The sequence below is a fragment of the Chlamydotis macqueenii genome, chromosome 3, assembly GCF_036417535.1.
Source record: "Chlamydotis macqueenii isolate bChlMac1 chromosome 3, bChlMac1.mat, whole genome shotgun sequence".
Taxonomy (NCBI): domain Eukaryota; kingdom Metazoa; phylum Chordata; class Aves; order Otidiformes; family Otididae; genus Chlamydotis; species Chlamydotis macqueenii.
In genome coordinates this window covers 83026929-83051521 of record NC_141558.1, presented here as the reverse complement: position 1 = coordinate 83051521, position 24593 = coordinate 83026929, and the positions used below count along the sequence as shown (strand labels likewise).

The 24593-nt window shown below is 41.9% G+C and overlaps 2 protein-coding genes across 3 annotated transcripts in view; one reads left to right on the top strand and one right to left on the bottom strand.

Annotated features, from left to right (window-relative positions):
• The window catches only part of PIGF (phosphatidylinositol glycan anchor biosynthesis class F), a 17787-nt gene extending 12165 nt beyond the window's left edge, over positions 1 to 5622 (top strand). For both annotated transcript variants that reach the window (XM_086744699.1, XM_086744698.1), the window contains exon 6: positions 5242 to 5622. In XM_086744699.1, the coding sequence (XP_086600825.1) occupies positions 5242 to 5355 (114 nt within the window). In that variant the 3' untranslated portion in view covers positions 5356 to 5622. The remainder of the gene's footprint in view (positions 1 to 5241) is intronic.
• RHOQ (ras homolog family member Q) lies at positions 5007 to 24593 on the bottom strand. Its single transcript, XM_086744700.1, has 5 exons — positions 24357 to 24593; positions 24142 to 24200; positions 7549 to 7713; positions 6705 to 6800; positions 5007 to 5959 (listed from the first exon to the last, which is right to left on the bottom strand). Exons 1-5 carry the CDS (start codon positions 24496 to 24498, stop codon positions 5804 to 5806), a joined length of 618 nt encoding a protein of 205 aa, XP_086600826.1. The 5' UTR covers positions 24499 to 24593; the 3' UTR covers positions 5007 to 5803.

Below are 24593 nucleotides of genomic sequence, written 5' to 3'. Positions count from 1 at the left end.
TAGAAGTGGCACCTTAAAGCACACCACACTGAAACAGAAGGGTGTTACTAGACACATTGTGACACATCCTTTCTCTGCTCAGCCTGAGGTGATCTAGTTGCAGAAGACAGTATAATTAATGACCAAAACCTTATCAGCACACTTTATATGTGGTGGAACTAGTATTCCAGACACCCCATTTGTCACTGACAACAACTGAATTTTGGAAGTTTGGGGTTTGTTGCATGTTTTGATAACAGACTTCTTAAACATGTTCCTGGGTTTACTGTGTGCATGCCCACACATCCATCTGGGATTTTGTAGCATAATTTTGATTTGTAGTACCTGTTACTAATGATAAAAAGTGACTTTGAATCAATATTCTGCCTACAGTGTTTTCATATCATTAGGTAAAAGTGAAATTGATGTATTCCCACTTTATAATGCATACTGCAAACATAACAGGTAGTGCTGATATAACTGAAATTAGTTGATTGACTGCCATGTAATTTAGCCAGTATGACTGTAAATATTAGCCTAGACACTTCCTAGACGTTTGTAACTGGAAAAATAATGTGGTGAATCTTGGGTACAGTTCTTGGTGGTTACAGGAGTAAGCTGAAATAGGACTACGAACTTTCACAATACTTTATTATTCTTAACACAGCTCAGAGTTTCTTTCTTGTATTTGCTTTTGGATCTACTACCTACTGTGAAAGTTTTTTTTCTAGAAAAAGTTGCTTTATGTGAGTAGAAGGGATAATATCCAGTGTCAGAGTTGGTTTTTTTTTTTTTAAACAGAGGTAGAAGCTTGTTCCACTTCAGTGTGGTTATCATTGTTTATTTAATTATATGTTTTCTTAATGTAAACCTTAATGGTGAGATCAAAGGCAGTTATGCTTGCTATAACTTTAGAACACAAATCCACAAAACCAACTTCTAGTTACAAATGCCAGCCTGAAAAAAAACCTCACACTTCTCCTCGGCACGTGCTTGTCAACACACACATTCTGTACAATGTGGTAAGACACTCGTAGTTAATAACTGCATGCAACCAAAATAGATTAAAGTCACGTACTGACATTTTTAACACAGTACAGACTAAACAATCTGGAATTTAAGGCATGTTAGAAACAGGAAGGGAAAGTAATTGTGCTCATTTATTCAGTTTTAAAATGAAACAAAAATTATTACATAGCTTTCTAATTGACAGTCAGAAATGGATCTTTTGAAATAGTAAGCATACAAAAAAAATCGAGTTTAGAAATATGAGAAAAGCACTCATAAAGAATGAGACTAGTTTACTAAAAAAAAAAAAAAAAGGCTAGTACAGTACATTGCCCCACTGTATTTGTATTTATATAATTAAAGTTCCAGCAGTCAGCGGCTTACTTTCTGGAATCTTTAAAAACTTTAGGGTGTTGCTGCTATGGGCTGGGATGCAAGTTACAGACTCGTAATAGATGACAAAACTGTCATGCAGTCAGAATTCTGGTTTAGCTACATGCATAGTACAGCAGAGCTACACCTTGCTGGGATCCTGCGACATGCTCTGCTTTCCAAGCAATATGCTAAGCATTCTCACATCAGTTCATAGGTGTTCTAAAGAGCGCTGAGGAAGTGAGCTCATTTGTGTCCTGAAAGGTTGGCAATTCCTATTTTGCATCCGTATTCTTAAAATTAGTTCTATTATGTACTAGAAACTGTGCAGTTCTGCGATGTCTATTTAGCTAGCCTAAAGAGATCTCTGTTAAGTCCTATCACTGCTGCCAGATGAAAAGAAAATGCAAAAAGAAAATTTAAACAAATAGCAAGAGTCAAGATTGTTTTGCATTAACCACTGACTCATGCTCTGTCCCTTAAATGCAATTTTTGTGCCTGTTAAGCATATAGATGGAGATTTGTTTTTTGCCAAGCTGCTGTTGAGATTCCTAGTAATTGTATACAGGTTGTTACAATTGCCCTTTTCCACATGCATCTGATCTGTACACTGACTGTTCTTGTATCAGGCTGCAAGGATGGTAGCTGATCCTTCCCAGCTGCTGGGACAAACAAGGCATTTCATGACAGTTTCCTGAAGAGCGTTCTGTCCTGTCTCTTGTGGTCCCCACACTTTTCTTTCCAGATCAACCTTCTTCCCCATCAAAAAAAGTGCAGTTAGGCAATGTTGCCTAACGTCTTATTACCCTGCTCCTGATCCAGCCTAGACATGACATCAGTGCTGGGGTACGGTATGTGAGCTTCCTCATGGCAGAAGGGAGCATAAAGTAAAAGAAACTGAGCTGAACAGTTCTCAAGGGATGAGAAGGGTGTATTACAAGTTGCATATTTTAAACAAACAGAATGGAATCTCTTTGAACAGGCAGATGGATATTAGTTGCTTAGATTTTTGTCACTTAAAGGCAGTTCGTACCACGTCAGGGAAGTTAAACCAAGTTTAAGAGACAGGGCAATATGAAAGACAGGGCAAAAGCAGTCTGATCAAGCAAGTCAAATTAATTTTAAAAAGTCCAGCAGAAAGTGATTGGGTCTTAGAAAAATGAGGCCAACAGCTAATGCAAAATAGAGCAACCCACTTTCATAGACGGACAAAAAGCTTATGCGAGGGCTGTTGTTTTAGTGCAGCTGATGTGCTTAAGAGCCACATCTTAATCTGTCTTTGATAACTTGCTGCTTTAGATATACCCATGGGTGCATCTGGCTATATGTAGCCTAAAGGCCAGCAGTCATGAATAAATTGTGCAGAACTAGTATCATTACCTGTTTGTTAGGGGTTTTTTTGCCCTGCCTTGAGAGTTAGAGAAAATAGCATAAGGACAGCAATGCTCTTCAGTCCACGCTTTTAACTCCTGTGCTTAGGGACTTTTCAAAAGGCCAGTCAAAGTGCCTTCAGAACTACTTTGGGCCATCTGACCAGCATAATAAGAATGAGAACCTGGCCTAGTACCCTTCTGTTCTATGCCACTAGAAGAGGTGATGTGGTGGTTTCTGTCTCATTCATAGTGAGTCATTCAGAGCTCAGAAACTCGTATGTTAAGTGAGACAGCCTGAAACTTCTGTGAGGTAACACCAATTTTTAAAAAGCAAAGCAAAAATTGAATGTTTTGGAAAGCAGATAGAGGCATAATTAGTATTAAAAGTTACATACATATTGAAAAACCATGTTCCAAGTTGCAGTTCAGTTGGGTGAAAGAAGCTACAACAAGCATCAGAGATCCTTTTAATCGTACCAACAATTGCCCACTATACAAAAAATACCAAAAGATAGAGGGTCAATGGGTCATCAGGCATATTGACTCTCTAGTTAAGGGAACATGAAAAGTCCAGAATCAAACATCTACCCATACTTCTGAAAAGCAAATAGGCAACTACAGTTTCACCTAATGTAGGTAAAATTTAATGAAGGATCATTGATCACTCAAAGAATTTGATGTAAAGAGACCACTGAGTTATGAAGCCTCTGTCCATAGTTTTGTGGGTATCAGAGTGGTATTTGACTTCATCAGTGGATAAGAAAGTACAACTCCTGTTCCAGCTGAACGTTACTGAGTGAGCAGCTGGGGTTGCAGGGACTATTTTATTGTTCTGTCCTTTAGACATGTGTAACAGCCTGCAAAATGCTAGAAATAACTTGATTATATTTCATTGAAAAGTTGAAAAGATCCACCTGAAGTGTAAGTTTAGCCAAGGCCACAAACTCATGTGAGTTTTAAATATACAGAATATCTTACTATGCCAAAGCATCTCAAGGCTTTTTATAGAAGATCTACAATACCACTGTTAAATGAATGGAAACAAGCAAGTCTTTGGTTTGAGAGGCAAAAGCCAAAATATTTAGCAACAAAAACAAGTAGCAGAGGCAGAATGTCTGTAAATGGAAGAATGAAACAAGGTCAATAAAGAGTACCTAAGGCACCTTGTTTATAGTCATCTTTGCTACACTCCTTAAGACCTCCAAATAATATATAAAACTGCAAATGCTAAGGAATGTGAAGATGAAACAGCAGAGGACAAAAAACATTACTCTTATTCCTAGTTAAAAGACCCATGATCGAGGGTTTTAAATCAATAGATTGTGATATGTGATAATGAAGTAAAGAGAAGAATCAGAGCTAGGAAAATGAATGAAAGGAGGAACCAGTACCATTAAGAGTAAGTTCATTTGATATTCATGAATTGCAAGTCAAGATTAAGCAGAAGAGAAGGCTGGAAACTGAGATGTGGATATTTTCTTTAATGTCTAGTGCACTTCTCAGTCTCAAGTACTACAGAGGGTGGAAATACCCCCCTTAATTTAAAAATAAAAATAAAAAAAAAAGGAGAGTGCAGTCTGTACTTGCTTCAGGAACATGCACTGTACAGCAGGAAGTGCAAAATAGTCCTTGCAAAAAAAAAAATGCAAAGGAGAATTTTGAAGAGCGATGGGAATGCAGTTTGTTTCATCAAATGCAGTATGTAGTTGAGTGGTAATATAAGATACATCTGGGGACAGACAGATTAAGTTTTCTTTTGGCCACTCCTCCCTGCAAATCAATAGCAATTATTAAAAAAGGGCGAGGGGGAGAATCCCATTACTTCTTTGCCTCAGTACGAGATGGTTTGTTAAGTCAGCTCCCTGTTCTTATACTAGGAAATAGAGCTTATAATTAAAGCTCTCTAACATAACTGGCTTACTACATGTTTGCTGAACTGGGTGCAAGATGTTCAGTCCGTTTCCAAATCTATGTTCCCTTCTTACTGCTAGCCAGAGAGAAATCCATCCCTTTGCCTTCCAAAAGAAAGAAAAACCCTCTAGACCCTCTCAGTCTCTGGCCTTATTTGAATATCAGTTCATTTATACATACCTCTAAAATTTTCAGAACACCATGAGAGACTGGAAGGAGAAATCACCAAGAAATCTGTAGGTTTCCAAACGTGTGCAGCAGAACAGGAAGTTAGGTTAGCCAAACACTTCAGGAGATATAAATACTTGTAAGTTTTTCCACAAAGTTTTGGGAATATCAAACTAAAGTCTGCAATAGCCAGAAGCCTGGTTACCTTTTAATGCATATCAATTAAAAACTGTACAACAGCATTTAGTGTTCGTGAAGATGATTGTTACACTTTTGGCATTTTTAGGAAAGCACATCAAGCTTTAAAGTAGAATAAGACTGTACTGTCTTTCAGTACCTAGATTACACTGAGAATTTGTGCTCACGAAGTACAAAAAAAACCACAAACATTTTCCTCACTGCCTGCTTTTACCTTGTGTTCTCCCCTCAGGTATGGCCCATTTCCTGTTCCCTCGGAGCTACCTTTGGCTATATGGCTGGTCTGATTATTGCACCCCTGTGGATACACTGGAACCGGAAGCAGCTTACATACAAAAGCAGATAACTGGAGCAAAGAGAGACAAGGTATTTCTTTGTGCAGATTCCATACAGACTGTGCAAAAGTTGTTTTTATAAGAGAGAGAGAGAGATATATATATGTATAGTCAAAGCAGAAGACTGTCCATATTCATTTAGAGTATTTCAGGCCAAGCATCTCCACTCAATAAAATTACATAGATGCCGTTTCAACATGGTGCAGTTTTTGCTTCCTCTAGACTATGTAACCCTGAGAGATTGTACCTTCCAGTCTGAATAAAATATTTGTAACAGATGTGGTGGCTTCTTATTACAAATTCATTGAGTTTGATTTTATTCCTCTGGAATTCACTGGTTGTAGAAGGCAGAATCGTAGTTTTAGCTTTGAAACCTGTAACAAGTTTGCTGTGTACTTAATGCATTGTATTTAAATTCAGTAGAATTTCACAGTAAGCCTGGCCATTGTCAAATGTATCTCACGTGATCAAACAGCAGTTTATGCATCTTGAACCTATTCGCTTCTTCACTGTGTGTTTCTTTGGAGTTAGAATTGCTATAATAGCTTCATCAAAAACAGTCTTCAGTCCTTTCTGTGTTAAAGCTGAACACTCCACATAGCAGTAGGCTCCTATCTGTCAAGAAAATAAGTGAATTCAATAGCAATATATTTCAGCTGTTCCATTCTATGTGTGTACTTCTGCATTTATTTTTCCTATAGAGACACCACAGTGTTTGGCTGTGATCTAGAAAAATTATCTGAATGTGCTTCCACCTGTAGGAGAAAAGAAGATTTGTCCTTTGGACAAAGATTTGGAACGTATTTAAGTTGCTTTGGTTTAAAAAGGGAGCATATTAAATAAGCTGTTTGGATTGGCAGTGGGGTCCTAAGGTTTTTTTGATAACTAAACAGCAAAAAAGAATTACAGAATTACATGACCAATTTACGTTTCAAAAAGAAGACTCTATAAATAAGTGCCCTGATAAGCATTATCCATGCAGTGTCTTAAAATGGTAGTATAGCATTCTCAAATAATTTCTTAAAGATTCTTCCAACATTTTGCTTGAGCAGGAGAGGCCCCTTCCAAGCTCAACCACTCTGTTATTTCAATTCTCTCTCTGCTTATGTAGTTTTTACAAGTGTCTACGTAGACAGTTAGAACTATTATTAACAGGAAAGTGCTATTACACAGGTCTGCTTCTTAGCTGTATTCAACAATGTCATTAAATATTGTTAACTGGTAACCAGTCGTAAGGTTTCATAGGTTGACTGGTAAAATAAATGTGCAAATTGTTAAAAGGACGAAAAAGTCAATTGGAAATAGAGTGGTTTTTTTTGTTTCTTTGCTACTTGGTTTTATTTAGGAGTATCCAGTTTACCTCTTTTGCTAACTTCTGTCCTTGCTCCACAGATATGGGCTTCTCTTTCATATCATTCAGTCTTGCCAGAGTTTTTGGGTCATCACGGAGATCAATCTACCAAGAAAGATTGCAGTCATGTTGGAATACTTTTTCTAAACAAGAGTCAACAGGCTATATGATACTTTCTTTTTAAAGCAGAATTATTTATTTATTTATTGCAGTATTACATGTATAAAAATGAAGCCATGTCATGATTCAGATTGTGGACCCTTCCTGATCCAAAAGCCCTGGAAATTTAAGCTGTGAACTACTACCTTTAATCCAGAAGGAATAAATATTTATTGTGTAATTCAGCTCTTCAATTAGATGTGATCATCTTGGAACAACAGAAAGTATATCCAGCAGTGGCAGAAAGATTAACTCAAACATAAAACCAACATGTGGATCACTTTGTAATTGAAGCCCAGTCCACTGCCCACAGGAAGCAACAGGAAATTGCCTCGCTTTTCCCCTTGATCCTTTGCTTCAGCAAAAATTGGATATGACTAATAGTTGCAGACCCAAGTAATGTAGGTAGGAACAGACAGTTTTATTCCATAAGTCCCATGACTTTATAGAAAGTCACAGAGAGATGCAGCCAATCTTGCCACTCTGTTTACAATGCATATATTTTAACAAAATGGAGGTAGCTCAGCAGAGAACAACCCAGATCTAGGTTCTTCTGCCACTTGTTAGGGTTGTTCCTCCAAAGCCAGAAGGAGATGCTGTTCAGGTCCTGTCGGGCGTGAACTGCCAGCCCAAAGAAAAGGCACCATACAATGATGTGAATTGTTTAAATAAAGTAGAACAGAACCAGATATACCTGTGTTCCTACTAGTAAAAAGGGAACATTAGGTGCATATTCTTTCAACTCCGGAACCCACTCTTCCTTCACATTTTGAAATGAAGCAGGGTTTACCACTGAGAAGCAGATAAGGAAGACATCGGTCATAGGATAAGACAAAGGTCTCAGACGATCATAGTCTTCCTGAGAAAGAAAAATTCCGTTATGTGCAATATTAAATTGTTGCTTGTATTTTGTTAATTTTAACAGTTATATTCACAAACTGTATTCATATTTCAGGAATTTTGTTGAAGCAAACTTTCTGAATGTTTACAACTATTCCAGGTTATTCTGGCTGTTAAAGTAAAATCTGCATATGAGGGTGATTATATGTGAATATAAATATAAAAAACCCTATGTGTTAATACGGATAGAAACTTACTCCTATATGAGAGTATATGGAAGACTACCCTTTAAAAAGCTTTCACTTAAAGAAAAAAAAAAAAGAAAGGCTTATGATTCAAACATACTTGCAGATCAAAGGTTATCATTTGTTTGACCAAAGAAGAGACATGACTGCTATAGAGACATCCCAGGCTATACAAAGCTAGGCTAGATTAAGACTATTTAACGCCCTTAAATTAAATGTTCTCTTTGGGATCGTAGAGAGGATATTTGAGTACCTCCTTAGAATTTTCTTTCTGTCTCTTAGAAACCTTACTGTCCTATTGCTAATGATCAAGGCAGACAAAGTAAGGATCAGAAGGGACCTCTTTTGTCCAGACTCTGCTTTCTGTAAGCAAGCCCAGCACAGAGTGGGGAAGGAGGAAGGAACAGAAATTAAAGATCAAGAATTCTATCATCAGGGGAACAGTAATGCCCTTTTTTTTTTGGGTTTTTTTTTTTTTTTTTAGCGGGGCGGAGGCGTAGTGTGAAAAAGTTATTATTTAGGTTATTTAGAGCCACAGCATTTACAGCCACCAGTCCTACTGCCAGAGTATACAATACCCTGGCAACAGCGGCACCTAGGAGCATTGTCTCTACTAGAATTCCTAGAAGGAAAGTCCCTAGAGAGAAAGTAAGTGGATTTTGCCATATTTTTTTAGGTAAAAACAGGAGGGAGCATGACCCATCCTCTCTCTGCAAGGCTTACTTTAGTCTATGGCAGTGAAGCAATGCCTTACCATTCCTACTGTAAGCTTTGTTGTTTTTTTTTAACATCGATAACTAAGACTCAGCCCAGGCATTGCAGAGATAGCAAAGAATGCTGGGTTTATGCCTTCTCTTCCACAATAAACACCACTTTATTATAGCTGCTGCAGCAGCCTCCCTCTTCCCCATGCAAGCTCCCGATCTTAATGAAATCACACAAATATTACAATGATTTGTTCATTAAATGTAGACACAGAAATGTAATTCAACTTCATGTTTGAAATGAGCCAGAAAATTAAGTTTTCATTTCCTTGGCAACTGTCACATTACCAGATTATTAACCTATAGTTGCACCCTCAAAAAAGCCCTTCATTGATTAACTGTTAAGTTTTAAAGATGATGTTCACTAGACTTTCAGAAAACATGTGAGAACTTCGTTAGAACAGTTTCTGCTAGACCTATCTTTTCATTTGGAAGTCAACAGCTATGGGAAGAGGGCCGTTACCCTCACCGTGAAATGGAGAAAAGACTTATGAGAACAAGCATTGGAGGAGATTCTGCACTAGCCAGGAGGCCAGTTGGCCAATGCTCTTCAGTGTCAAATATTCTTATTTGTAATCAGTATTCTCATGTGCCATTTTGATTACACATTCTACTGCCAGTCTTGTATACTCTACAGATTTGTCAATAAGCTAGAGAATGCTTGGCTGTAAACATGGGCTCCCAGTTTCACAACCAGGGTAACTGACACTGCTGTGAAACGACAACATTTGAGAGGCCTTTCTGAAGATCAGTTGTCTCCCTGCTAGTGTCAGGCTCGTATCTTGTTTCAAAAGAAAAAACCAGTAACTATGTCCACATCTGTGGTGTTCATCATAGAAGGCAGAAATAACTTTAAAAAAAAATGACAACAGCAACTTCAAACTATTTAACATTCAATTCTATTTTTAAGCATGTACTTTATGTTTCAGTTCTACTACTGAATGTAGTTAGATCCTGCTCAGGGCTGCCACTCTGTTTTCTAGGGTGGAGATCAAAATCCTAAAAGAAGCTTCCCAACTGCAAATTACACTGGTCCCTGGAGTACAAAATCTGCATGCAAGAAGACGCAGGCAGATCCATTGGTTGCTCTCAAATTCAGCTCTACTAAATCATATGCAAGATATTACTCAAAAGGTTTTCTTAAAAAAGAAAAAAAAAATCATTTAAAGCCATAATTTATTCCTACTGCCAAAGAGTTGCCTTCACTGCACCCAACATTTTCTACAAACCTCACAGCTGAGTTACAATAATTAGAGTACTGTCTGCATTAAATATTAGAATGGAGAAAACATTTAGTTGTCAGCATTTCAATTTACAGATGGACCTTTTATTTACAGCAAATACTAATCATTTTCTGATCTCAAAGCTAAGTTAGATTTGCACGGTTTACTTCAAAAATTTCACATTTAGTTTATCTTTTTTAATCTGATCTGATACAAGTCTTTGTACATTTAGCCCCATCTTGGTACTGCACCTTAGTTCCCACGTATTCAGCAGCAGTCGTCTGGGACTGAGCAATGTTACCGCTTTTTAAGGTGTGTGCGTTGCTGAACTCCTTTCCTGCCCTTGCATCTATTTATGTGCCTTTTGATTTATACCGTGTCCCATCTGCGCTGGGCAAGCTGTGGGTCCATCCTGTGTAATTAAGAAGTTAAACTGAAGGCAAGTACAGTGTGATTGTATACCTCATGTACCACGGCCAAAGACGTAAGTGGTATTCGCTACAGTGACTTCACTGCATGTACGCTTACTGAAGTTGACAGAGAATTTGGCTATACCCATGTTGTGGTTTAACCCGGCAGGCAACTAAACACCATAGAGCCATTTGCTCACTGCCCTGCAGTGGGATAGGGGAGAGAATCAGGAAAAAGGTAAAACCTGTGGGTTGAGATAAAGACACTTTAATAGGACAGAAAAGGAAGGGAAAATAATAATGATAAAAGAATATACAAAACAAGTGATGCCCAATGCAATTGCTCGCTACCCTCTGACTGATGCCCAGCCAGTCCCCGAGCAGTGGTCACTACCCCCCAGCCAGCTCACCCCAGTTCAGGTGTTCAGCATGATGTCGTACAGTACGGAGCATCCCTTGGGCCAGTTTGGGTCAGCTGTCCTGGCTGTGCCCCCTCCCAGCTTCTTATGCACCCCCAGCCTCCTTGCTGGCAGGACACTATGAAGAGCTGAGAAGTCCTTGACTTAGTGTAAGCACGGCTCAGCAACCACTGAAACATCAGTGTGTTATCAACGTTATTCTCATCCTAAATCCAAAAGACAGCACTCCACCAGCTACTATGAAAAAAATTAACTCTATCCCAGCTGAAACCAGGATAACTCACCAATCCTGCTGCTTGAAACAAATCAGTCCTGTCAGGCCCTCCTTTAAACCTTGTCTGTGCTACAAAAACTAGGTTTGTATTGATACTAATAATGGCAGATAATTCTAATAATCACATGATTAGACTGGCCTTGAGTCCTCCTAAGAGACACTCTGGCCTAAATGTTGCCAGCCTCTAGTAGGCCACCTGCACTGAAAGACTCCTTCTGCTCCCCAACAGCCCATCAGAAATAACAGCCAAAACCTTCTCTGATGTATTGGCTCTAAGTAACTGCTACACTTGGTAGAAGAATCTGAAATACCAAATGAATTTAGACTGAGTGTTACAGAAGCCTGGAAAAAGCTGATTACTTCAACTACAATTTATTTCCTGAATCTAGTGTAAGGGAAGTAAATGTGGTTTATGCTAAAATTAAATGCAATAGCAAAATCTAATTATACTAGCCAGTCAACATAAATTCCAATTTGAGTACCATACTGTCGAGCAATTAGACTTCCAGTCTAACTGGGGGAGGCACTGCATGTATACTTAGGCATTAAAAATATTTAAAGAATTTAATTGGAATATTTTAAGAATGTGAATAAGACGAGCAAGAAAGTCACTAAGTATCAAAATAGGCAGTAGAAGTCTCAAAAACTCCAGGCAATTATAGCGAAATGGCTCATTCTCCAACATACTCTGGACTTGAAAACAAAATTGTTCGCTATTTGATGAACCAAATGAATACAGATAGAAAAACGTGCCAAAAATATGAGAGCTTTAATAACTTTAAACAAATTGACACAAGTATGTTGGCTTAATTAATGTTATATGGAGCTGTGATCCCTATAAAAGATAAAACATCACAGCAGGACCACCCATTATTCACCTGGTATCTCTGTGGTAACCCAGGACAGCTGCCAACATGGAACAGACATGGGAAAGGAGATGAGATGGAGGAACTAATGACTTGACTCAGCTTCTCAACTACAAACTGGAAAGGACTGCTTGGGCTTTTTGTTTTATTTTGCTTTTAAGAGGGGAGAATGGAAATTTCTATTTTTAGATTTTAATTTTGCCCTAGTTTTGGTATTCTTTTTCCATGTTAAAGTACCTAGTAATCTGCCTCCCTGAGTTTTTCTGCTGCCTTGTATTTGAATCCTGCATCACTGATTTTCATTCTATTTTGGATGTTCAGGTGGATTTGTTTTAACATGTCCACAATTTGGCTATTTCTTTTCCTGACATTTACCTGCTCAAAACCAGAGGTCTTGAGGTACTTTTCGTATGCAGACTGAAGAATAGTATTGCAATTCTGCAAATTTATATTCTTCATTTCAAAGGTTTGCTCAGACTACAAGCAGGATGCAGTGCCGTATCTCAAGTTGTACAATTGATTTTGAACTGATACTTTTGCCCATTTCCATGGATATTGGCTGAGGTATAGTTAAAAATACACAAACTGTATTCCTAACTCTGCCAATGACACAATATGTAGCCCAGAGCAAATTATTATCCTCTCTCTACTTGCATCTTCCCATCCATAGGGGTTTGCCAGCTTAATAATGCATTAGTCTTTGCAAAGCACTCCAAAAGCCTTTGCTGTACATAGTTTATGTGCAGTGGGATATTCTTTAAAAAATAAACTAAGACAAAAATGAAGTCTAATAATTTCTGGACAACCTTCTTGACACACAAAAAGCATTATTTCCTTGTATTTATTAGAAAACTGAAGTAATGGGTGCAGGCATACGGAGATCCCATCGTAGTAGAGCCCTTGTAGCTCCTGTTTTATGGTATCACACTCCTCCCTGCCCAAGTTAAAGTGATGGGGAAGAGGTCCTTACCCCTCTCTCACTAATGTGAGATCACAGGCCTCTTTCTCCTCTGGAATGGCATGGGAGTCTCTCTATCCAATTTGGAGAGATGAAAGGCAATTAGAGGAGTCACCTTTGTAGTCAATACCTTCCCACGCCTTGACCAAGACCTTTGGGAAAATTCATACCTCTTAGGTCTGCCATTACAGGTAGCGAAGAAGATGTTAACCTAGACCTGCTTGTTTCATATTTTTTTCCCTTGCAAATACGAGGGCTGGCGTCTTTAAGCAAATAGAAGAAAGCAAATTCTGGTATGTCACTAACATTGTGGCAGGGGCCCTGAGCAAGTTGTGTCATGCCTATCTTTTAATCCAGGCCTGGTATTCTGTACTCTGATGGAACCAAATTAGTTGATGATTTTATGTGTTTTGCAGCTTAGGAACGAAATTTTAATGATACATCTCCAGTTATATCATACTGACACACTCTTACAAACAAAAGGATAGGCCTATTTCTTTTCTATTCCAAGAAAGTATAAAGTGGATGGGAGGGAACAAAATAAAGCTTGCACCACTGGAAGAAAAACTGGAGTTCAACAGCTCTAGGTCTGTGATCTCTGTGTTAGCAACCATCTGTTGCTTTCACAGCTTACAACAGCAATCGTAAGAGGAGGTTCTCACTCCCAACCATCTGTTTTTAGAGGGGAAGCCAAAAATAGACATCAGGCAGAGTTGCTAGAGGAATTCAATCTTCATGCAGTGAAGGGTAATTGCTACTGCTGCTCAGAGGGTCTCAGTGAGGCACACACACGTAACCAGCTGGTTTCTGTAGAGCAAGACCCCAGCTAAAAGTCCAAGTTTTAACCCTGTTCAGAGTAGGGCTTGGTAACAACAGTCAAAAGTCCTCTCCCAATATGAATTGCCGTGCTTTAATTTTTGAAGTGCATTTCAAAGCTATCCTTCAAGACTGCATTTCTCATAGTTTTCCTGCCTGAAAATAAATTTCCATTTCAGAAGGCCCCCCTGTAATATTTTGGAAAACATAACAAGTTAACTTTTTACAAGGGACTTTTGACAAGGGCATGCAGTGATAGGACAACAGGTAATGACTTTAAACTGAAAGAGGGTAGATTTAGATTAGACATAAGAAATTCTTTACTGTGAAGGTGGTGAGGCACTGGAGCAGGTTGCCCAGAGAAGTTGTGGATGCCCCATCCCTGGAAGCGTTCAAGGCCAGGCTGGATGGGGCTTTGAGCAACCTGATCTGGTAGAAGGTGTCCCTGCTCCTTGCAGGGGGGTTGGTCTAGATGACCCTTAAAGGTTCCTTCCAACCCAAATCATTCTGTGATTCTATGAACCGTAACGACGGTTGTATCTAACATGCACCCCAGGGACTTAGTAACAGCTCCTAGTTTCCTCAGTGGCCACATCCCACCGTCCCCCTCAGATTATCTGAATAGAATCAAAGGCTGATCTGCAGCTTTGCCATAGGCACCAGGCAAAGCCTCTGAGACCAACTGCCCACTCCAGAAGCACACCAGAAAACAGATTTCACCCCGCTGAATCACCCTGTGGTTTCTGATTCCATGAGATGCTTGGGTGGGGGAGGAGAGAAAGGGAAGTGGTCTGTACTGCCCTGTGCCAAGCACAAATTGCTTCTCTGGCTAAAAAAACCCTCTAAACTTTTTAACCCCAGGCTGTATAATGCTGTAACCCTTTGCAAGGAAGGAGGGTGGAGCGTCCCAGGACAGCGGCTTCCTGGCACTGCCACTCACAAGGCACCACTAATGCAGGACCATTTGGCAAGCTGCAATTTGGAGTGACACAGCATTGCCATAAAACGTCTGCTTGTCCAGTTCTGCACCCCAAGCTCTGTTACGCTGATCGCTACACTTGATTTTTCAGTCGCCTACATCTGTAGCCACTGGCTTCTCAACATGCAAAACAAGATGTGGTGATTATTCCCTTGCTGCAGGGGAAAAGCGCACTGCAGACCCTCTGTCTCTTCACAGGCTTCTGGAGATACAGCTTGCACTGCTACAGAAAGCAGAATTGTCCTGTTGCGGCTTGTTCGCACAGGTTTCCCAGGGAGTGCAAAAAGCTGCTGATTTGGGCCCAGCATCTATTTTTAATTTATAGAAAAGGCTGCAAGAATGCAGGGTAAGTGCTCTTCCATTGTATCCTAGAAATGAAGTAAGCTGATCTAAATCCATCTCTAAACTCCTGTGAGGAGGACTGTTCAAAGGAGGTATGAATTATACATTGAAAAAGCCCAAGGTTTGTGAATTACGATTTTTTTTGACAAAACTTTCCCTCTGGCATATTTGAGGACTGTACAGCTGCTTACATGTCTGAAAAGCTTTTCTGTATAGAGAGAAATAACTATCTGCAAGATGGAGCCTAGTAAGATGGATTTTAGAGCATTAGAGACAAGAAGGACAGAATATTCCTTTGATTATACACAAAATTGCTTTAAGTGACCAGAATTGATCCCAGTCTTAATGTGGTATTAAGTACTGTCCAAATCCTACATCTTGCCATGTGGTAATGCTAAACTATTTTCCTAGACAGTCTCAACAGGACACTCCCTCTCTCCTTTACATCCCCACAGGAACTTCAACTTGCTGACTTTTTTTGTGGTTTTCTAAAACTGGAAGTCCCTGAATTTTCTCTATAAGACTTATTATTTTAGCATGTGTAACAACAGAACATGGATTCAACTGACTGCAAGCAGCATCGGCAAGCACCTTTTCACTTAAACACCTTATACCAGTTGTTTATCCACTACAGAGCTCCTAAGAAGCAGCAGAGTAACTGCCACAGACAGGCCCATTCACTCCTTACCCACGAGAAATCACAAAGCTGCAGTGCATTCCTGTGCCAGTTCCTTTCTCACTGTCAGTGACTTTATGAACAGCACTCTTCCCACACAGGATTTCCACCTTCTCCAGGAAGGGAATTCACCCCAGTTTTGGAGACTGCAGCCATGAACAATCAGGATTTTCCATTCTTTCAGATATGGGCAATGGCCAATCAAAGGAAAAAATAAAATTCACCCTGGCACAGGGGATCTGGTTGGATATTCTGCAGAACCTGCTCTTTGGAAAGATGTGCTCTTTCACTGTATTTTTACAGAAAAATATGGCCATCAATAAATCTGTTCTCGAAGGGAAAACAGACTATGGAATAGAGATGGTTTAATGTAGTTATCCATATCATATCAGACATGTCTTTTCATTTACTTACTATAGATATCCTGACCAGACAAGAAAGACTGATCAGTTAGGTGTCACATTTCCTTTCACATTTTACCAAAAAATCCCAAAAGCACATTCTTCAGTCCAGTCTTGAGCAACAGCTTTGTAAGACAGACGACTAAGCATTCACGCTGACTCCTCAAGATTGTCATCATGCAACTTCTCAGAAGACGAAGTGCCAGAGTACCAGTGCCATCATGTGCACATTAAATAAACACATCACAGTGAAAGAGTTTCTGGAATTAAAGGAGTTCCTAAGAGCCTTCTGCACCTCATTTTTTGTCAAGTCCCAATTTGTCAGGGATAACAAGCTTCCATTGAAGAACGTGGTAAAACACTCAACGGTTTCACTGCAGCAGATGTTAAGGCAGTTGAAAAACTGCCTACAACTTTTCTTTCTTAAGTGAGGAATATGTAAGCGATCTCACTGCTCGTGGCTGGGCTATCTGTTGGTCATAACTAAAGATGCAGCCCAGGTCACGCCTGGCATCCATCCCTTACAGACTCCCTCACTGCATCCCAAGTGGAAATCAGAGCAATGAGGAACTAGCACAAAGTCCCACAGATGACCTTTTAGCACTCACGGCCACATCTAATTTGGAGTGCAAGCTGCCTGAGGCACTTTCAGTCTGTGTTTTATTCATCTGAAGCAATAAGCTCACCTAGGATGCCAATAGATGTTTCTTTGCTCTGGAGAATAATGCTGCCACCTGCATTTTTATACACACACTAGTGAGTGCCGGCCATCACAAAGAATTATTGCTCACATGTCACAACATGGATGCAGCGCAGAGCAGAATTAAAACAGAGTGAGGAGAGTTGCCGCGAACGTGTCAAATGACACAACCTCTTCAGAACTGCTGAAAGTGTCATGTAGCGTTCAGACACATTTTTCTTAACACAAACCATCTTGTTACCAGTCCAAACCAATAGACTGCTTATAAAACCACAGGACAGAGCAGTAAAAAGCTACAATTCCCCTCCTCTCTGCCCTCATTTTGTATTTTTTCTAATTAGAGGAGGGGCACATTTTTTACTGCTGATTTGGAAGTTTAAAAAAAAAACTCCTTAAGCTCTGTCTCAAAGCATCCATTTCAGTAATGTTGGGTTTTATAATTCACAGTAAAACTGCAGGATTTGGAATCAGTGTGCTTTATATTATTTCTTAAAGTCCAGGTTCCTGGAGTCTCATGATCATATAAAGAAAAATCACATCCCTTTCACCTTTAAATGAAAGACACATTTCTAGTTCCCCACAGATACAGAGAACACTTGAATACATGAAGCCCAAAGGCTTAAAGAAAACCCACATCCAGCAAAGGGCAAAAGAAAAACTTTCAAACTATTTGGATTTCCTAGGTTTTTTAGGTAATGGTGTCTGCGGATAGGAATAGCTGATTCATCATTTGGAAAGCCTGAGACCGAAAAAACCTCGGTATTGCTGAAGTCCACTTTGTCCATGTGTTCTCAATAAAGGAACTGGAACAAAGCTTACCGAAATCATCAATAGGGTGCCTGCTAACACAGAGCTTTGGATCAGACCCTAAACACACACTGTAAGTCCTTCTGCATTGTAGGTCTGCACTAGAGGCAGTACTCTAGGCTAAATTATGTTTAGTTTGTTTTAAGATATAGTTTGGAGGATTAATCAGCAGTTAGGCTGTAAATGAAAAATAATGCTTTTTTTTTTTTAAACTTTTCATATTTAACCAAAATATAAAGAACCCTTTGCAAAGGCAATATATTTCAATCAAGAAGTCTGACTATGGACCTGACAAAAATTCCCAGGTCTCCTATAGTCTCTATCAGAAAAAATCTGCCGCTTCAAGCTGCCTTACCCAGTTGCCCCATTCCCTCACTCTTGCCGCCTGCAGTACAGCTGTGGAGCCTATGATACTCACATGAGTGCAGGCACACACCCCATCTTAAAATGAAGTCAGGAAGTAAGAGGATATGCAGTAATATTGTCCTGGAAAAGCAATAATTATTGCTCGTATTCAGTGTTGGTTTTGTAGCTGGTGATGTCTGGATAGCATCGAAAGTTGTCCCTGTACATAAATGAGTAAAATGCAGAGAGAGCTCTGTCACAAACTAAAGGATACCTACTGACTCTTAACCCAGGAAAAAGGGATTTTTACTTGACCGCGTAATCAGTGTTTAGCAAGAGAGTCTCTAGGTCAGCAGTCCTCATAAAAATGTGCTTTTAACATATTAAAAATTGAAGTTTCAAAGAACCTGTCAAACTTGGTTTGCTTTGAGTTCTTTACTTTGGTCTGCCATTAACTTACTGATAATTTAGCAAAGACATTCTGGATCTGCATTTTCAAGCACATCCCTTACATCTGACTTTAACATAACTCAGTGCCGCTATTCAGAAGTGCTGTGGGGCTTTTGACACTCTGAAAATGACACATAACTGTCTTGAGTTCCCAACATATATCTAGTGGATGCTTTCGGGAACTCAGAGCAGCATCTCCCACCCTGAGACTCCCCACCTGGCCATAGCAATGCTCACCTACCTTTCTAGGAAAGCTACAACTCTCTCAAAGCATGAGTCACAGCTCATAAAGAGGCGTTTAAATTTAAGCTTTGCACTGGGATTATTATTGTTGGAAGGCCATTTTTAAAAGCCAATCTGAAGGCAAGAGTCCCTTTCCTTTTAAAGGGAAAGCCTGTCTTTGCTTAAACACTTGTGTAGAGAACTCTTGACACAGGTATCGTAAGCTCAGGCACTTCATCTCCTTCTTTCACCTTGAAAAACCTGAAAAATTTCAGATGGAGAATCTAGGCATGTTTTTATTTTATCTGCCTGCATCCAGTTGTTGCCGCAGAGCCATTAAATCTACGTGGCTGGCAACGTCCTGAAGCACGGAGCGGCTTCCGTGGAGGCTGAGCTATTCATAGGCCAGCAGCCGGCCGGGAGTGAGCTCACAGCTTCCCAGCGCCAGCTGCCACCTCGCCTGGGACAACGTAAGGGGAGCGAGGGAAAAGGCACGTTGGAGGAGGGAGGCACAGCGGGGGACAAAAAGGGGACAGGATGTTAATTGCTAACATTGCATTTTTAGATCTGCCAAAATCATGCTATAGGTTTTCGGGGTTTACAACTCTACGGTAACGGGTGGCAGGCTTTGCGTTGTGCGGCACCGCACATGCGTGTTCTGGGCTTGCATTTGGCACTATGGCTGCACGGTAGGTGCAACTCAGAGGGAGTAATGTGGTCTGAGGAGGGACATTTCTATTTCACAATGCACCAGCAAAAACAATCAGCAGCTGCCTCTCCTTTCAGTGGGATACTGAAGTGGTACCTGCTAGACCAGGCTTACCTACCAAAGCCAAGGCAAAGAGCCAGCAAGGTGTACAGAGATTATCACTATTTCTTGTTTTATTTATAGCAACCACCCCAAGTTTGGTAACCATCTGTTTTAATAACCACACACCTCCACCCCACTCTTTCCCACAAGCACATTCAGAGTTATAACCACTTGTTTTCACACCCGGCCTTAACGCAGGCACTGATTTTGCTAATGTCTGAGTTAACTTTACACACTTCAGCAGCCCGACCAACTTTAACATAAAATTGCTTTCAACATCAGTGTCTCCGTTACAACCAAAAAAATCAGTGTATCTGAATTAAGATGGCCACAGCCGCAACCAGGGTAGCCATCGGTATCTAAGCGGAGAGGAACCAAGAAGTGGCTTGTTCTCCTCTTGTGCTTAGCATATTTTGTGGCTACTGTTTTGGTGACAGTAGAGAAGGCACCGAGAGCTTTATTGCATCAGACCTACAGCTTGCCCTACACATATTAGGGCCTTTAAGGCAGAGAAATAAAAGTGGAAAGCCAAGGAATGCAGTTTACCTCAGCTTTGTCCAACCAGGCCATGCTAGTACCACACAGTAAGTGATGCTGAGGGATATAAACGTTATTACCAGGCACTGCACCACTGTGAGATTCACTCTGTTCCTTCTGCACCCTGCTCTGTAGTGCCCAAATGCTGGCTTGGTGCCAAACCTGTACCAGCCAGCCACGCTAATGCCTCAGCATCTCGCTTCCTGCGGCACCAGGAGCAGCACAGGCTCTGCTTGTGCATCCCCTCCATCCTCCCTCCAGGTCCCGACAGTCCTTCACAGCAAAGATGCAGCAGCAGAGCAAGGCTTCCACCTGTATATGGTCAGCACGTACTGGAGGAAGGGGGCACCATGAATGAAAAACCCACAGCAAAAGGGACTGAGAGGAGGATGGGCCCCAACTGCCATTTTAAGCAGCAGCCTTCAATACAGAGCTAAATCCCCAAGAGGTAACTCCTGTGTGTCCTACCACTTACCCTGATCACTTGGGACGTGGCAAGGGGACACGCAGCACACCTCTTTGTTAGTGCTTACAGACACTTCTCCAGAAGTTTTAATATCATGAGAGTTGGCAGTATTATTTTTGGTGTTATGGAAGATCGAGATGATAATCACTTGTCACTAGTTGAAAAGCATTCCAACACAGTGAAGTTAACAGACCCCGACGAAGCCACGGCTCTCTTCGCAGGCTGATTTTGCCATGTACCCCTGCTCAATGAAGAGCAGTACTGACACGCAGTCAGTCTCTCAGAGCAAGAAAGGCTACCGGAAAGCCAAAGGCATCCAAAGGCATCAGTATCACAAGCACCTCACGTTTAAACTTCAGTGCACTGATGCTCCCAGCTCCAGGCAATGTAGGTAGACTCCACAGTTCTCATCTTCCTGGGGAAACAAGGACCCACTCCAAGCCCACCCACTCTCAGCACAGGGCTATGTGCAGCAGCAAGGCGAAATGCAGCTGCCGGCTCCACCTCTGGGAGGAATTGCTGGAGGAATGCCCTCTCCCACACCACCGGCACCAAATTCTCACCCACCACCCTGGCGAGGGAGTCTGCCTCCACAGCTGCAAATCCAAACGGGCTCAGAGCCTCCACTGCCCAGCAGCTGTACTGGCTATTTTCTGCTGAACCAGGGCCTCAGTATTTTCAGCCAGAGAAAAGCCTGCCTGAACTCACACACACCCGAAGCAGGGAAGGTCTGTCTGTGTATAAACTGAAGTTTGTGAATCACTAGTGGCATTTTTTCCTGCTAAATATAACCTGGGGGGGGGGGGGGGGGAGTATTTTAACAGATTTATTCTCAACCTACTTTAAACTAGCAAAGATATGAGGCATTATGTCATTGGTATAGTTACTACACGTGATCCTGTGTGTGTTGTGAAGAAGCGAGCTAGAAATGAGTACTGGATGCCATGAACTCAAAAGCTTGCAACTCCTCTGCCAAAGAGAAGTCTGTCACAAGTTGCTAAATACATAACCACACAAGCTAAAGAAACACACAGGCTGATAAGTCCGTATTTCAGGGCGATGAGCCTGCTGTGTACTAGCTAGAAACCAAAAGGTCCCTAATCCTTGCTCTGCTATGACCTTCCTGCGTGGATTTGGAGCAGGTCACTCTCTGAACCTCCATTTACCTCCTCACTCTTCCCCCCGAAATGAGATCTGTAGATTGTACCTACATACTCTGTCCAGAGCTGGGAGTATAAACACGCCTAAGACTGTGAACTGCTCAGATACCACAGTGACCAGGCACTGCCAAGTTTTGATAAAATGATACTATCAGGCCAGTATTTCACAGTAAAACTCTTTGAGTTTGACAGGATTAGAAATAAAAACACTGACCTATGCTGGCACAGAAATCCTGAATTTGAGCAGCAACAAATCCAAGCCGCACAGAAGTCTGTGCAAGCAGCAGGCGTGTACCAGGTGCAGCGCACTGGTTCCTCAACACAGAGAAAGTACCATCAACTCCTGTCTTTTCTGCTCTTTAGTATATGTATTTAAGCTTTAAAGTAAGCTTTCTGCTATCGCATAGCTTGGGGAAGACAAGCTTGTCAGCACACTCTCTGATGAAGCAGCTAAGAGAATAAAATTGCTGGACTGGTATCTTCACACAGACTCCCCTCCTCAGTTGTGCTGGATGCTGGGATGGGGTTCCCGTGGGCAGCCACAAATGTCCACCAGTTCCCTAAACATGCTGAAGTGGGATAGGGATAATGGTAAAGATTTTATCAGCACTGCAGATCTGAGTAAAAGGGGAGTTTTGCCAAGACCAGATATATTTGTGAAGGTAGCCTCTTTAAAACACCCTGTGTGAGCTGAGGCTGCTCTGAATCAGGCCAGCAAGATCTGGTCCTGGGTACATCAGAAACTGCTCTGTAATTCAAACATAAAGATTTCAGCTCCTCAGAATTTGGAAAAAAAAAAAAAAACATAACAAACCAGCTTACCGCAACTTTTTACATGTCTGGGTATCCAATTTCACACTGCAAAGTTTTTCTTAGTATAACAGGAATACCTTTGCTTGCTGTTCCCTCTAAACTGGTCAGTTTACCCTAGTAGCTTTTGAGGAGGCCAAAGGTCACTCGGTTTTGTCCTCAGCACATTCAGGCACAGTGGCATACCACAAAACCACCTTAGTTAAGGTTACAAAGAGCTAACAAGAAACACTCTCATTAATAGCAACAAGCCAGCACGAGCAGTTTGAGATGGCATCCACAAATAAGCTATGCATATGTACAGCAGTGCTAGGGTCACTTTCACATTTTCCAGTGTTCATTATTTAAAAAAAAAAAAAAAAAAGCATATTAAGCTTTATTTGCCTGAGCACTACATCCTCATTTTGTAGCATACTTAAAGAATATTTTACAAGCTGTGTTTTGAACCAATTACTACTGAAAAACAGGACTATGACAGCTACAAGAAATGCACTTAGTTGGCATAAATTTGACCAGTTTGTGTTTACGTCAGTGAGATGACAACCATGAAGTCAGTCTTTTTGGGAAGTGTCTCACCCTTCAGGTATCAGCCTCCTGGAAATGTAACTGTTTCTAATTCTCCTGGAATTAATTTTATTACTGATTTCAGGCTCAACAAAGATGTGAAAGACCAGTTTAATGATGCTTCCCTTACTTAAAGCTGTACACCAATCTAAAAAGGCACAGTAATTTAGGCAGCAGTTGTTCAATTAAGCATAGGAATAACATGGTTAAAAAAATACGGCTCGGGTCTGTGAGCCCAGTGAGATTATCTTACCAGTTGCTCTTTACAACAAGGAAGCATGTCTGAGGTCATGTGAGAGCAAAACACATGCTCACATTGCAAGAAGTTTTAACATAAGGACTACACAACTTTACAAAAACCCACGCAGCATTTCCGTACGTGCTCTGCACCCCCCGGGGTCAGGCCCTTTCCAAACTATCGTGTTCCCACTAAGGCACCTCCAGGGAGCCAGGCGTCCTTTCGCCCAGGAGACCGTGCTGGTGCCGCCCAAGTTAAACTGACCAAGAAGTGACTTGACTAACGGAGCCCTTTGGTAGCTGCTACACCAGTGACCCCTCCAAACACTGACACCAAGCATTTTATCCATCATTAAAGTTACTTAAGAGACACGCTGACATAGCATCTTTCCCAACAGGCTGTAATAACCTTAACTGAATGAATCGCTGGGATGGCAGAAGAGACCCAAGTTATCTGAAAGACAGGGGCTGAGAATTACATTTTATTATTTTCCACCTTTAAGCTCAACAACTCTTTCTAGCTGTCTAAGAGCCGTAAAGCATAAACAAGACAAGCTGCGGCAGCCTGACTCTCCATCCGACCTGACCCGCACCGAGCTACCTCTGCGCTGAAGGAGGCCGGCGGGGAAGGGCGGAGGGGTGCCCAGGGGGTTTGGTCGAGGCAGGAGGGGTCCGGGGGGGGATGCCGGGCCCGGAGCGCTGCCTTGCCCACGGGCGATGCCGCGGGGCCAGCTCCCCCGCAGCCAGCCACGCACCGGTAAAAATAAAGCCCGTCCCCGCCCGCCCTGGGGAATTAGGAGTTGGATCGATATTTTCTTTTAAAGCCGGGTTTTATCAAACGTGTCCTCTCTCCTCACCAACCCGCCTCTGAAATGACCCAGCCCGGACCGCAGCAGCATAACTTCAGGGGCCGGGGACTGGGGAAGGGGCTGGGGACGGGGCAGGGGCCGGGGCTCGGCACTCACCTGGCCGGCGGTGTCGTACAGCCCCAGCAGGTACTGTTTGCCCCCGACGGTAACGCTGACTGCGAAGGGGGAGAAACACAGCGGGTGAGGGGGGACAGGAGGGGGAACAAACCCTTGCCGAAACACACCCCCGCATCCCCCGCCCCCCGGCAGGGTAAGGCCGGGGATGAAGGGGTGGGTGGGGAGGGGTGGCCGTGCCCCCCCCGCCCGCTCACCTGCGTAGTGGTCGAAGACGGTGGGCACGTACTCCTCGGGGAAGGCGTCGTTGGCGTAGCTCATCAGCAGGCACGTCTTGCCCACGGCGCCGTCCCCCACCACCACGCACTTCAGCATGACCGCCGCGCTGCCATGGGCCATGGCCGGAGCCCGCCCTCATGGCCCCCCGGGCGCGCCCCGCCGCGCCGGGCCCCCCGCCATCGCCGTCGCCACCGCTGCTCAGCGGGCGCCCCCGC